We start from the raw sequence: 14,619 nt of genomic DNA, 5'->3' as shown, positions 1-14,619 counted from the left end.
TTAATTTCGAGTTAAAGCAAACGAAATTACATCATTTCTTCAAATACAAGCTTATTTATTGAAGTTTACTTTTGTCTACTCTAAATGTCCCGTTTTTTGGCAAAAGATCGCACTGTGAAAAATGCGCTAAAACCATTTTTAGATGTTGACACCTAAGTTTTTAATTTTTAACTTTACTGTACTTTTTCAACAAAAACTGTAATTTTTTTTGGTTGTTTCATAATTTCCCTTAAAGGGACTGTGAACGTAAATTTTTCTCATCTTAATATCAAATCTTAACATTATCTCATTCATAATATCTCACAGATAGAGCAAAACGCGCTTTTGTTTGCTTAAAAAACGGCTTTTTCCGACGATTTTTATAAGGTACGGGGAAAGGAAGAAATTTTCAGTATTATATAAAATGTGCATTAAATTTATAAAAAAACAAATTGGCAATTTTATAGCATAAAATAAATCCTTAACAGTAAGTAAATTGTTTCAACTATATATGACAAGTTAAATATCCCTACAAACATTATAAGAAACAAAAACGTTCAGATTTTCCCTGTTTTTTCCATTTTCCCTCTCAAAATACCATAAAATCAAGGCATTATTTCTGGATATTTTTGTGAATAGGACATTTTTGGTTCATCAGTGTAGTGAAATGTGCTTAGTAAATGTTAAGATTTGATAATCAGATGAGAAATTTTTACGTTCACACTCCCTTTAAAAAACGAAGAAAATAAGCCATTAATCATTAAATTCTGATAACTATAAGTGGGGTAAAATTTCTTTCAAAAAAGTTCTCATAAAAAAAACACACTGTATTTACAAACAATATTAATGACAAAAGCAATAAATGAACTTAAAACATAATTTATTTATAAAAAACTGACATATGTACATATTACATAAAATCTGAGTAAAACTTCCAACAAGAAAACTGAAAGCTATTCCTGAAATATAAAAAAATACAATCGGATCAAAGGTGTTTAAAGAAATTATTTATCATAATAAAATAGGTATATTTTAGCTAAATTATAATAATAGTTATTTCTCGCATCGTATTATAGACAGCCTTCTGTGTATATTAAATCCAACAATTTCTAAGAGTGGCTAGCAAAACTGGTATTAATTTTATGATTTTTATTTTATATTGAGAAAAATTGTCTGAAATATGATGCAATACATGATTTTTCAGTATGGATAAAAACCGGGGTTGAGCCAGCAGATATTAATCGGTTTCAAAGTCAAACTGGAAATACATATTTACCTTGCCAACACGTGTAGAATGTGAGGGTTATCCAATGTCTCTAAAGTTTCTAGCTGACGCAAATGAAATTGAAATGACCTCTTTGAGTCATTGGATCTGTAATCAGCAAGGGTTTATTTTCACAGATAATACTTAATACTTTACACACTTAGCTTATTTACAGCGCTAACTGATATAGCTTACGTGGGGAAAATTTGTCGTCAATTTAGGTTCATAATATGGACCTCATTTATTTACCAGTTGGTGTATTATTGAGTAGGAGAGGAGGGAATGGGGTATTGTTAGTTTAGCTAGCTGTCAGTATTAATTTATTAGGATACAATTCATATGGCGCATCATCCAAGTAATAATAGATCTATTACAGCTATATAGTTTTGGCAGCGGCGCTGCTCTATAAGTGTCTTTGTCTGTCTGTCTTTAAGTAATGTTAAGTTTTTAAAAAAAATTCTAAGTGCATATAATTCACTTTCCTTTAGACTTACACATCTCTTCTTGACTTCCCTTAAATTCACCTTTTATCAAAATGTCCTTCTCTTCCAATACCCTTCCCTTACCCTTTCCTTTTCTATACCTTTTACTAAAACATAAACTTTTTAAAAAAGAGAAAATTGAAACGCTTATAATCTTAAGTCTAGCGAAAAAGATACATAGTTTGTATATTAAAATAAACTCTTCCCTTAGAGCTTGTGCAATGCCAGATTCTATAATCTTAAAAATGCAATTAATATCATTAAAATTATGGTTGGAAATATGGGAATCAATAATTTTTGATCGCATCGAATTATAGACAGCTTTCCGCGGGTATCAAAAATGAAAAATTATAAGATTTCTCATGGCTAACAAAACTGGTATTAATTTAATGAGTTTGTTTTTATTATTCGTGGGAAATTGTCTGTAATACTATGCTGTACATGATTTTTCAGTAGGGCTGAGAACGCCGCTAATCCAGCGGATATCAATCGATTCAAAGCGATACTTGAAGAATTGTCATGTTAAGGTTGATATGGAACCTGAAGAAATCTATTTTGCCTTATCCAATTTCATAATAAAAATGCATCTACTCTTTTATTGACATTTAAACATATTATTTTAAGCATTTAAGAATATTGTACACTAAAGCATAAAAAATTATATTTAAAATTTCCAAAAATAATTATTTTTTACCTTCAGTTTAGTTTTTGAATCTTCTGGTATTTGTTTTGGTAGATTTTGTAATGTCAGCCAATTTGGACTTCTACATGCCTTAACATAAAAGCTTGTTTCACAAAATGTTGAAATCCTTTAAAAATCCTTTAACACAATCAAGAAGAAAGTATTTTTTAGATAATTTTAATAATCTAAATATATCTTTCACCTCATACGTGCTGCTATCCATGACACTTAAACGTCAGGTTCAACATCCGTGGATAATTAATGGGGGAGCAAAATCTCTCCTCAAAACTTTCCAGGTATTAAGTTAAGTATCCCCAACAGACAACCAACTCTTTGATTGTACGACCTTTGTCTGGAAGTCCTAATTGTGCGTGGTAATGAGTTGCGCCTGATACGGGCCAAGAGATTTTCCTATTCTGTCGTACATCTGAAGTAGCAGCAATAGGAATGGTTTTTAACGTCTTTAGTTATGGCGCTTGTGATGAGCCGAGATTCGAAGTCATCACCTCCGCGACGTCAAATGGATGCGCTAAGTATTATACTATCCCATAATACCTGACAGTCACAGATGAAGCTAAACTTTTCTTTTAACCATTCTTGTCTTGTATCTCTGAAAAATAGAATTTTTATACAGGGATCTAGAGGTATAAGGCAATGGCCAATGAATTGATATGAATCCCCAATGATGATACACAAAATTATACCTTCTATAGATCACAATTAGTGGTTGAAACGATTAGGCACTAAACCTAATTAACCCAAAGTCCCCAAAGTTTTTAAGCCAACAAATAAGAACTTTATTATCATGTATCTTTAGACAAACAGTAAAGAAGCTAAATTTTTTGGTTATCAATGTAGCAGTCCTGAGAAGATTTATTTGTTATTTTAAATGGAAAAAAATCTTCCCATCCCCACCTCAAAAAAATGATTTCTCTTTCACTGAAAAAATAAACTCCTAAAGGTCTAAGCCAAATGGTCTATTCAAGGGGTCTTTTTAAAAGTTTCATGATGCTTTTTGGTTAAATATATTCTACAAGTCACTACACTGGAATAAAATATGTATAATAATTTTAATAGAATCAATTCATCGCTTTCTAACAAAGGTTCTCTTTCATTGGGCAAAGCTGCTGTACAATAATATCTTTTTACCTGTTTATTTCACTGTAATGCATGCTGTATATATCAGTCACTTCTTCTCCAATATTTATTCTTAAATTATAAAAAAAGGATAAGTAATATTGCCTTCTACTTTTCCAGAAGAAAAAAATAACAAATTTTCCTTTTTTTGAAATATTAGTTTTAGCTGAAATTGTTTAGACTGCAATAATTTTGGAGGTGTAATAGATTTTTCAGTATGTCTTCGAAACCGATTAATATCCGTTGGTTTTTAAACTAGTAAAACTGAAAAATCATGTATAGCAACGTAATGTAATCAATTTTTTGCGAATATTAAAATAAAAACCATAAAACTAATACCAATCTTATAATTTCTCATTTTAATATCCGTGGAAAGATGTCTTTAATACTATAAGATAGATAACTATTCTTCACCACTTGCATAATTTTTAAATGCAAGAATTGTGAAGCAGCTTTAAAATGGACAATTTAAATAATCTTTAAAATTTAAATTTCGCTGGATCATAAATATTTCGGGGAAGAATACATATAATTTCATTGCCTTCTCCTTCTTGACTAGACCAGTAACAAAGTAATTACCTTCTTGAAGAAGTAAGATACATTGTCGATCCAACATTTACTCTTAAAATAATGTATTATTTACTAAGTATATTTGCGATTACTTTTATTTAATGAAATCTTCCAATTTTTAACATTTACAAAACGGCCTGCTTTATTGCATCAAGATCCATGACATATCTATATAGGAAATAAACGTCTATAAATGAGCTCGAGTCTTCCAATAGTAAAGTGTTTAAAACTCATAGTGCTCCAATAATCCTCATTAAACTCTCATTGACCAAAGCGATAAGACCTTTATTCTATTTGTTTATGGAATGAATTAAGTTTTTCACTTCATGTAGATATTTGAATTACATTGAAGCATTTAATCCTTTTTTCATAAATAAAAAATATACGTTCATAATAGAGTAAATCTAAGAAAACTGTATTTTAAAAGAATTCGATTGTAGCGACACTTCCTTTGTGTTAAAATATTAAAACAAAAATTTTAATCATATTAACCCTTTGGTGATGGTAATAACAAAATATAATTGAAAAAATATTTTTAAAATCATTTAAATTAATAAATATTTACTTCTTTCTTTTAGATAGTTATGGCGAGGGAGAAAAATTGATTTATTGAGAAATACATAAATAGATATGTACTTACAGAAAACTAGCCAATAGCGATATAGTTATATTGAGCCAACTCTAGTCAATAAATATTTAAATGATCTTTCTATCTATCTATCTATCAACATATCACTCAATTAAGCAATATATATAGATATATTATACCTTATTGTATTAGGATCACAAGAATGATTGAAATGTCTGCCAATAGCTGGATAAACTCCACTTCCTAACGTCTCTAGTCCAACCTATTTATAAAAAGTAGGATTACTTTTACAAAATTAATCCTTATAATAAAGTTTGTGTGTGTCAGTCTGTACCAAAGAATCTTGCTAACCGCTGAACCGATATAGTTCTCCTTAACATAAGTCCTGGGAAGGTTTATAACTATTTTAGGGGAGGATAACAACACGCTTTCAAGAAAAATTTTCCATAAGCCTCAGTTTTAAACCTGCTTGTGAGCAGAAAAAGAAATTTCAGAAAGAAGGATTGTCTGCTGAAGAGCAATTTTATACATCGAGCTGAATTTTATAGGGATAAAATGAAGATTTCACTGAGGCTTACACGCGGCTTACGCGCGGCTTCCGAACCCTGAAAATTTTCCTTAGAAAACTACCCTCCCTTCCATAAAATTTAGTCTTTCCAAAACTAAAATAAAAATGGGGAGTTGTGGTCGACCTCCCTCCCCAAATTATTCCCCAACACCACCTTAAGCTGTGCCCCTAGTTAAACTAAAGAGATGCTCATAATCCGCAACATAAAAATTTAAAAATAAGTCATGGGTAAATCTACAATAGTATTTAATATACAAATGTAGTGCCATGATTCTTCCTAGTTATATTTAATATTTAATTATTGTAAATGTATATGCTTAATGTAATGTACCTATATATAATTTGTTGTATATAATTAGTGGAATTAATAAATATCTATCTATCTATGCTTTTTAAAAAAGATATAACTATTCACAATACAAAGAAAAAAGGAATTATTTAATTGATTAAAGTGGTATTTTGTCTAGGGAATAAATATGTATAGCATTAAATAACCTGTGAATGTTTTGCATTGTCTATGGCAAAAACTGGATGACTATTCATATCTTGGATTAAAAACATTCGCATTAAGATTCTACCTGAAAATATATAAGTTGTATAGCTTTTTTTTTATTTTGATGAACATTTAGATATAAAATTTAAAAAAAAACATCAAGGTTATGTTTTTAAATAATAAAAGTTAAAATTTTAAAGCAATTATTTTATCATTCTAAGGTATTAACAAAATTTGATATATAATTTTAGCACAAATGCTAAAAGTTTGAATTAAATAACTAAATTTAAAAAAGCTTTACCAAAAAATAGATGTTCCTCTGAAAGCTTTTCAAAGTCTGTTTTAATCTTAAATAGAATAAAAATTATCGATTAGGAGTGGTCTAAAAAATTGACAATATTTTAACATTTCTCTTAATGTTTTAGGGGTGCAGATCGAGCTTAATTTTAAAGAAACAAGGATGACAACACCCATAAAAGCGAAGCTCTGAAATGGTATGACAAACGAACATTAACTCGTGTAGAGTGCCAGAAATGTATAAACAAAATATGAATATATAAGTTTTGACAAAATTATACGTAAACAAAATAGGAAGTATTTACTTAAAACTGGTCAATATTTTAATCTTCCTCCTAGTTAACTTTTCGATCTTGTTAACCAACAATTATATTGGAAATTATAGAGGTGTAGTTAAAGATTAAAGCTTAGGGTGAGAAATAAATAATGAATTGGTTTACATTAAAGATTGGACAATAAAATATGGACATCTAATATTGATAATTTTAATATCAAAATACTGACAAACTAAAATGAAAAATTGTAATGTAGCTTCAGTTTTGAAGAAAGGTAATAAATACAAATAAGGTAATAGCTGAATTTTCTGAAGCAGCATGACGCAGATAAGTAAGAAAGAAACACACATATAGATTGAACAAACGAACATAAAGACCACCATTGAAGAGCAGCTTTTCACTGAAAAATTAAACCAATATACGTACCTTTTTATCATCATCAAGGTATGAAGTTCTAAAAAGACATTTCATAAGTAAAATTGTGATAACCAATACTCTTGAAAGACTAGCTTCACTCCTAAATAAAAAAGAAACAGCCGTCAATATAAGTAGGAAGATGGTAAAAAATTGAAAAATTTAATTTTAAAAAGATTCAATATTTTTGATTAAAATGTGTTTTTAGAAAGACTCCTCTTCCCTAAAAAAATATATACTTGAGAGAATCATAATTAAGTTTCTAGATTAAAAGCTTTTTTAAAAGGTTAAATGTACCTACAACAAATCAAATAAAGTGGGTAGTGCTAAACTAAATATTTATAGAAAAGTTACTGGACACTTTATCAACATCTGTAGCGGGACAGACTGACTTATGTAACAGCTGCGCTCCCCTGGATATGATTTTGCTTGTATAATATTTTGATGTAACTTAGTTTTGGTTTTATCTTTGAAATCTATGATTAGCGTTAATGCGTATTCTTTCCCCAAATATACAAAAGAAAAGGAACATTCGGTAACCCCTTTTGATCTAACCTAACTCTTGATTTGTGTATTTATTTAATTCAGTATTGTTTATGCTTGCCTGAAATAATCTACTACGATGTTATTGGTTTAAAACGAAGCTTCTCTACAAAACTAGCCGTTAGCAATTATCGTCCACCGTATCATCGGTCACGCCCCTAACATTACACATATATGGAAAAAAAATACCTTGTATTTCTATGAGTAACCATGTCCCAACATCTTTGGAAATCCAAATCTTCACCATCAAAATTTAAAGTAGTTTCATCTATGTTGTCCAAGTAGAAGGTTTTGGGTCGTTGTATTAAACACTAAAAATATTTTTAAAAATTCAAAAGTACACCATTGACAACCTTAAATATTATATTAAAGTGTTATTTAGTAAAGTAGGTGAATAAACAACATAAACAAATCTGCAAAATAAGGGATCAATGAAGGATAACGCGTATATTTCAATATGTTTTAATTATTGGATGAAATAACCTTCATATCCTGGTTACAGAGAAGTTGCGCTTTCAAAATACCCAAAACATAAATGTATAAGTATAGATGTATAATCCAGACAACTATCTGGTCCAAGTGGTGCAAACCCTTTTCGTTTAAAAGCAAACTGCTTTCTGTAGGGACTTGGCTGTGTTTATATTTCCGCCGGTATTAGCTGATTTCAAAGACTCAACACAAAATCGAGACCCCAGAGGGCAGAGTTGCATATATTCTTTAATACCCAAAATAAGTAAAAGACAAACCTTTAAAGCCATAAAAATATTGAAAGCATTCTCAGTTCCCAACTGTCTTTCTCTGTATAAATCCAGCTCACACTCATACCTAGAAGTTTATATATCAGATTTCGTTTTCAATTTTAGTTTATCCATATCTTGGTATAGCTGCTTTACTTATAGATGAAAATAACCTTGTTTCTCCTAATTTTTGTTTATTATATTAATAAATGTTCTGTCAATCAAAAAAGAGGGGAGGGGGAAACATTAGTCTGTAAATTATACTAGCAGCAATAGTTTTATAAATACGTTCTATTATTCGTTAATTTTAAAACTTTGATGAATTCTTCTTAAATTGTTCATAAAAACTAGTAATGTTTAAGCAGAAGGGGCAATTGTTTATCATAATTTGAAATGTACTTAATTTATTGTCCATTGTTGCATATATAAGATCTCTGATCAATCAATATAACTTTTAAAAATGCATCTACCTATGAAAAGACAGCAACGCTTGATCCCTACAATCTCTTGAACAGAATGCTACATGTACACATTCAAGACAGGGCACTGTTTGCTGCATTTCTTTCAGACAGGTCAAACAATATTTGTAAACCTGGTAAAAAATACTGAAGCTCTTTAAAAATGTAAAAAATGACGTCCTACAATACAAATGAGAGGCCAATACACAGACTAAATTACTAATGGCAGGCCAGTATACAATTTGATTGACGAATGGTAGGCCAGTATGACGTCATTTTAAGCTTTGAAACCAAGACCATTGCCATAAATAAGCATAGACTACTTAATATCATCTTGTAAGATGAGAAGCCAGTAGTTTTGAATATGATAACAAACTCTTTAATTGCATGACATTTTACATGGTAATGAGTTGTCAATACATGCCCCATTTCTTACAATAAATTCTAACATCTTTGATTATTGCAAGACGAGATTCAAACTCATCACCTTTCAGGCAAAGCGCTACAAGTTAGGTAGTTTACCTTTGTTTTATCATCTGGATTCAATAGGAACACTGCTGGTTCAGCTACAGCTAATATTTCACCTAAAAGGGAAATACATTATACAATATACATTGCAAAATTGCATAGGCGTTTATTTGTTAAATAATTTCCCTGTCACAATATCACATATATTCTACATCCATTTTTGTGGTATATATTGAGGATGAAACTTAACACAATTAGACAAGTATTTAGATAAAAAAAATTCTATTGTTGCTTTTTGAAAAGTTGCTTGAATTGGTCCTTACACAAATGCAAATAAGATTTTAATTCCAAGCCAAACTGAACTTAATAATTGGGCCCTGTTTAAATGTTTTTACTGTCTAATAAATTTTTTAAGCGGAGAATTAAATGAAAAATCTTTATGTGGACGTTCTTAGTTTTAGTTTCTCCAATTTCTAACATAGGGGATCTTTTTTCCATTTCTACAGGTATAATTTTCAGTAATAAGCACAATATATCTAGATTGCCATTTGAGTTTAATACTCTATCATTATTAGCGTCTTGTATGACTTTAATATGAAAAAAAATATGTTGCTAACCTGGCTTTATGGTCTCTTGAGCTAGCGCGTGTCTTCCTTTCAAAACTGTTTCTTCTACTTTGATTCCTTTTCTAACACTCCTAAATTAAGAAATTATATTTAAGGGGCTGGATACACCCTCCTAGAAGTCCACCCCATATAATCCCCCTGATTAAAAAAGTTAAAAACCCCTTAAATTTAAAGAGGTTTTTAAAAAAATGCGCGCTTCTTGCGTCAATTTACCAATTCAGAGATTTGTCAAATAGCCAATAGATTATTGTGAAACTTTACTAAATTCAGTTTAAAGGTTAGACAGATCTTATCGGCAAAACAAAATAACCTCAAAAACATATAACTTTTAAAATTCAATTATATATGTAATTATATTCACCTTAAAGTGCTGCTTTCAGTTAATATAAGGTTTGTATCCTAAACATATTTTTTTGTCAGGTTTTATTAACAGTAAGTAAATACACTATTCTATTCTAATTTATTCTATTTTTTAACTTTCCTTTGAATTTCATTTGATATTTATTCAAATGGATATATCATTACTTGGATATTTCTAATATAGTGAAACTCGCAGCGGACCAAACTAATGATACCCCTCATTCATCCTCTTTATCCCTTCCCTAACCCTCCTATTGTATGAACAAGCTGACCGATAGATGTGTTCCATGTTAGCAACTTAAATTGACAACCCTGTCGTTATATTCATGTTTATTCTATCTCAATTAAAATATCATTCAAATCAATAAATAATTGCACCAAAAAGTGTTAACTAAGAATAGATACCAACCTTGTTGTCTATTTTAGTTTCAAGATCCTCTTTATCATTGAGTTTATGAAGAGTATCGTTTATTGCTTTCTTATGTGCTTCTTTCTTTTCTTTCATTAGATTACTTTTCTCTGAAAAATTTTAATTTTTACGATAAACAAAATTAACCATCCTATAAATAAAAAATATTGGTTAGAAAGTTTGGACAATACTACTTTGAAAACAACTAATTAAGATTTAATAAAAGTACCCAATGTTTTTAAGTCAAAGAATTGTTTTTTTTATTTAAAACAACCCAATCTTCCCTCCTTTTCTGTAAAAGTGTATTATCTAATGACTTATGAGCATTAGTCATATATTTCAAATTCAGTAGGGGCTCTTTCCCTCCACCCCCCATTATTTATTTTTTTAAACAATGGGGGTATAGGGTTTACTTTGAGAAAGTTCAATATTTTTTGTTTAACTTTGATAATATTTAGCACTTTTTAGGCAACATGACAAAAAATGTTTTATTTTCTAATGGCGGAAGTCTTACAGGCCAAATGTTTTTGTAGACGAAGTAAAAGTTATTTCTCGCATCGTATTATAAACGGCTTTCCGCGAATATAAAATGTACAATTATGAGATTAAAACCAGTTTTTTAGCCCCGAGGTTCCGAAGTCACCGGCTAAAAAACTGGTTTTGATTTTATAATTGTACATTTTTATATTCGTAGAAAGCTGGATATAATTCTATGCTAGACATAGTTTTTTCGTAAGGATAAGAACCGGTTCCTATCTACCGGATTCGAATGAATATTTTAATATTTTATATACCTAAATTGTGAATAGATGATTTTAAAGCTTTCCTGGCCTCTGTATAGTTACCCAGCTTCACCAAACATTGCGCCATTCGATGCTCAACTAAAAGAGATTTGCTTAAAATTATCTAATATTCCTAAAATTGTAACAAGAACAATAATTTTTAATAGAAGCACAGCGATTATCAAATATCACCTAACAATTAACCTTGAATAATTCATCTTAGAAAAGGAAAATGATGATGATTAAAGTGAAGGAAATATTTCTTTTAATATCTTTTGAACGTTTTCCAATTTTTGGTAAAATTGTGTAAAAGACATACACATATAAGAAGAAAGAAATACATACAAGAAAAAATTCAATAAAGAAATTTCAAATCATACTACTACACAATTGTCTCTATATGTAAAGTATCCTAATAACTATTTTATCTATATACTAGCGGCTTCGCCCCTAGCCTCTAGGGGCTTTGCCTCAAGAGGTGATAAAAAAAATTAAGGCGAAATTTGTTAAAGGACCAAGGAAATCTTAAGCAAAAAAAAAATGGGGGGGGGATTTTTTTGTTTTTGGGGGGTTGGGGGTGTCCCACCACCCAAGAAAATAGCTTAAAACCACCACAGGACCAATAGGTATATACCCTGAAGAGTAGAATCCGATCGGTTCAGTGGTTACCGAGATCTTAAGGGACAGACAGACAGACAGACGGACAGACGGACAGACAGACATCGTTCTACTTTGTATTATAGATATTATACTACCTTTATATTTTTCTTCAAAATCAGAATCTAAACTAAGATAGTTTCTGAAATCTTTAACAGCATTTTTCCACTGTTTTGCTTGCTGAAATTTTTCACCTATTTAAAAATAAACAATATTTTAGTTTTGGAGGGAAAAAGGTGTTGTTGATTTTAAAGATTTATAAATTTTGCGGTTTCGCCTCTAGCTTAAGGGAAAATTTGTTATACGAGAGTGAAGCATAAAAAGTTACATTTTGATGCTTTGAACAATGTTTTGAAAAAAGGAACTGCCATATTTAGGTCAGGTTTAGTCTTCCAGCGGTTTTTTAAAAGTGTAAAAGGCGATTTCCCTGAGGATTACAAGCAGCTAACGTGCGACTGCCGAGCCCTGGTAGAAACAGATAATTATAATATTTACAGACAAACAAACATACCTCTTTATAATTTGGATTGTTAGAACAGAAAAAAACTGAGACAAAAGTTAAGATTCTACTATTCCTACCTCTCATTTGATAGATAAGTTTCTGACTCTGTAAATCCGCCATTAGTATATCCATGTTTAGTTGATCTATGCTCACTTCATTTACATTTTTATATTTTATTTTTATCTAAACAATGGAATAAATAAAAGTTATTTCTCGCATCGTATTATAAACGGCTTTCCGCGGATATAGAATGTACAATTATAAAATTAAAACTAGTTTTTTTAGCCCCGAGATGCCGAAGGCACGGGCTAAAAAAACTGGTTTTAATCTTATGATTGTACATTTCTATATTCGTAGAAAACTGGATATAATACGATGCTAGACATAGTTTTTTCGTATGGATGAGAACCGGTTCCTATCCACCGGATTCGAATGAATACGAGAAATATAATTAATATTTCTTGAAATAAAGCTAATCTAATTCATATTTTATAACTGAACACTAAGCTATATAATTGGAAAGAATTTTAATGTATATAATAGATTTGAAAACTGCATAAAATTTTAAGGATTTTTTTTTATATAATTCTTTAATTAAAAGCGCAAATACAATTTAAGTTAATTAATTTTGACCAATAGGATAGATGGATTGGAAACTACCTGAGCTCTAATTGGTTGAATGATGTACGAAACTCAAGCTTCTCCAATCAGAGCGCAAATTGTTTTCAACCCACCAATCACAGATGTCAAAGTTATATAGCTTACTAAACACCCTATATTTCATATATTTTTACCTTTTCTGCTTTTTGATCAAAGATCTTATTGACATCTGAATATAAATAAAAATAACGATAAAAAATGGTTAAAATAAGAATTAAAAAGATATATTTTAGATTTAATTTATCAAACTTTAAACTTTACCTAAAAAGTCTTCAGTTAAAATAGTCCAAAGATTTGAAATCAATTGTTTATCATTGCAATTATCAAACGCTTTGTTGATATCAGAATACACCTTTTGAGAAGATAATCTAAATTTAAGATAAGTTGATAAGGGGGATTGTATTATTGTTTTAAGTAAAAGGGACAAAATGATCTTTAGTAAAATAAGTACATTTGTTGAAAAATTGCGAGATTAAAGGATATTGTAAAAATAATTTAATTATGGAAATGCTTCGCTTACAATATTGTACAAAATTAATTAAAAGAGCCATCCATTTTAGGTGGACGTCAATTACATATATAAAAAACATTGCTATTAAAAATATATAAATCACCTAATGCTCTGAATAAAATCCAGGCTGTTGTTAAACATGTCCTCAATTATGGAGTCTTGATTATCTTCTTGTAACTCCTTAATTTATAACATTATCTTAAAAGCAGCAGCATTATTAAGGGGAAAGCAGCATGATGTGTATCTGTCTAATCTCGTTAACGACTAGCTCTGCGTTACAGTAGCTGGCTAACAAAACGATCTCCCTCAACCATCCCCTTTACCCCATCCCCTCTCCTCCTACGGGATGCACGAACTGACCAATAAGTGATGTCTATGTTAGGAACCCAAACTAACGATGATTTTTCCCCTGTTATAATATCCACATATATTCTATATCCATTCTTTTTAACCAACATAATATTGATAAAGACTATTAGATTAAACCTGCTGTTAAATTGTAAAAATAAAATGAAACAGTATTACCTGGAAGGAAATATTCGTTTGTGTTGTCATTTTGAACTCTTTTAATTATATCTGAAAATAAGTTTTTTTTAGAATTGTCAATAAACAGCCAAAAATGCTAATAACATTTCGGACAGAGTAATAGCTTAAAGAAACAGAATATTCTTTTTAAACAGTATCGTGTAGAGGAATAATGGTGAAGTGGTGGGCGAAGTCATAACAGAAACCAATCAAATAGACCAATAAATACCTTAACATCAATGCTGAAAGCTTATAAATAGAACTTGCTCTTCTTCATGCTTATTACTCTTTTCATCTACTTGCCATAACATCGTTCATTATTGTCAACATTTGTAATCAAAATATTCCAAATGAATATTAGTTACTCACTCGCGTTAATTGTAGAAAAACTTTATTGCAATGAAATTCCCTAAAACTTAATAAAACTCAAAAGTAAAAACTGAAAAGTAGAAAGCACTATAAATTTTAAAATTAAATTAGCCTAGATCAGCAAAATTATAAGCAAATACGACTTTCCTTTTAAAGGAATCATCGTATAAAAAAGTAGAATGCGTTTCGATAAGCACTAACTGATTTTTCTTTTCAGGGAAGCTTTATCCTATGTAAATTTTATAAGATTTTTAGACATTTA

The 14,619-nt window shown here is 29.7% G+C and overlaps 2 protein-coding genes and 1 long non-coding RNA gene across 3 annotated transcripts; all 3 read right to left on the bottom strand.

The window, feature by feature from the left end:
* Window positions 1-842: 842 nt before the first annotated feature.
* On the bottom strand, window positions 843-1,386 carry LOC145329060 (uncharacterized). Its single transcript, XR_013882762.1, has 2 exons — window positions 1,256-1,386; window positions 843-938 (listed from the first exon to the last, which is right to left on the bottom strand). It is a non-coding gene; the product is annotated as an uncharacterized LOC145329060 (long non-coding RNA).
* A 494-nt stretch (window positions 1,387-1,880) lies between these two features.
* On the bottom strand, window positions 1,881-9,068 carry LOC145327580 (protein-lysine N-methyltransferase SMYD4-like). Its single transcript, XM_080171119.1, has 13 exons — window positions 9,011-9,068; window positions 8,501-8,622; window positions 8,040-8,118; window positions 7,483-7,604; window positions 6,763-6,853; window positions 6,066-6,111; window positions 5,767-5,849; window positions 4,883-4,965; window positions 4,124-4,165; window positions 3,557-3,616; window positions 2,963-3,017; window positions 2,420-2,497; window positions 1,881-1,886 (listed from the first exon to the last, which is right to left on the bottom strand). Exons 2-13 carry the CDS (start codon window positions 8,587-8,589, stop codon window positions 1,881-1,883), a joined length of 834 nt encoding a protein of 277 aa, XP_080027245.1. The 5' UTR covers window positions 8,590-8,622; window positions 9,011-9,068.
* A 1,265-nt stretch (window positions 9,069-10,333) lies between these two features.
* LOC145327579 (uncharacterized) lies at window positions 10,334-14,041 on the bottom strand. The gene is made up of 8 exons (XM_080171118.1): window positions 13,989-14,041; window positions 13,567-13,643; window positions 13,214-13,320; window positions 13,087-13,121; window positions 12,370-12,475; window positions 11,889-11,984; window positions 11,146-11,232; window positions 10,334-10,461 (listed from the first exon to the last, which is right to left on the bottom strand). Exons 1-8 carry the CDS (start codon window positions 14,016-14,018, stop codon window positions 10,334-10,336), a joined length of 666 nt encoding a protein of 221 aa, XP_080027244.1. The 5' UTR covers window positions 14,019-14,041.
* Window positions 14,042-14,619: the final 578 nt, after the last annotated feature.

Source organism: Acartia tonsa, chromosome 9 (assembly GCF_053477335.1).
Source record: "Acartia tonsa isolate MP-2025a chromosome 9, ASM5347733v1, whole genome shotgun sequence".
NCBI lineage: Eukaryota > Metazoa > Arthropoda > Copepoda > Calanoida > Acartiidae > Acartia > Acartia tonsa.
This window is presented reverse-complemented; position numbering and strand designations above follow the sequence as displayed.

Excerpts from the sequence above, each read along its gene's own strand:
- LOC145327580 (XM_080171119.1), bottom strand. The coding sequence starts at position 8,589 with ATGCAGCAAACAGTGCCCTGTCTTGAATGTGTACATGTAGCATTCTGT. Across the intron at positions 8,119-8,500 it reads GCGTTGCTGTCTTTTCATAG|GTATGAGTGTGAGCTGGATT; the intron begins GTAGATGCATTT and ends ATAAACTTCTAG. Across the intron at positions 4,966-5,766 it reads ACAATGCAAAACATTCACAG|GTTGGACTAGAGACGTTAGG; the intron begins GTTATTTAATGC and ends TTTTATAAATAG.
- LOC145327579 (XM_080171118.1), bottom strand. The coding sequence starts at position 14,018 with ATGACAACACAAACGAATATTTCCTTCCAG. Across the intron at positions 13,644-13,988 it reads AAACGAATATTTCCTTCCAG|GAGTTACAAGAAGATAATCA; the intron begins GTAATACTGTTT and ends TTATAAATTAAG. Across the intron at positions 10,462-11,145 it reads ATCATCTATTCACAATTTAG|AGAAAAGTAATCTAATGAAA; the intron begins GTATATAAAATA and ends AAAATTTTTCAG.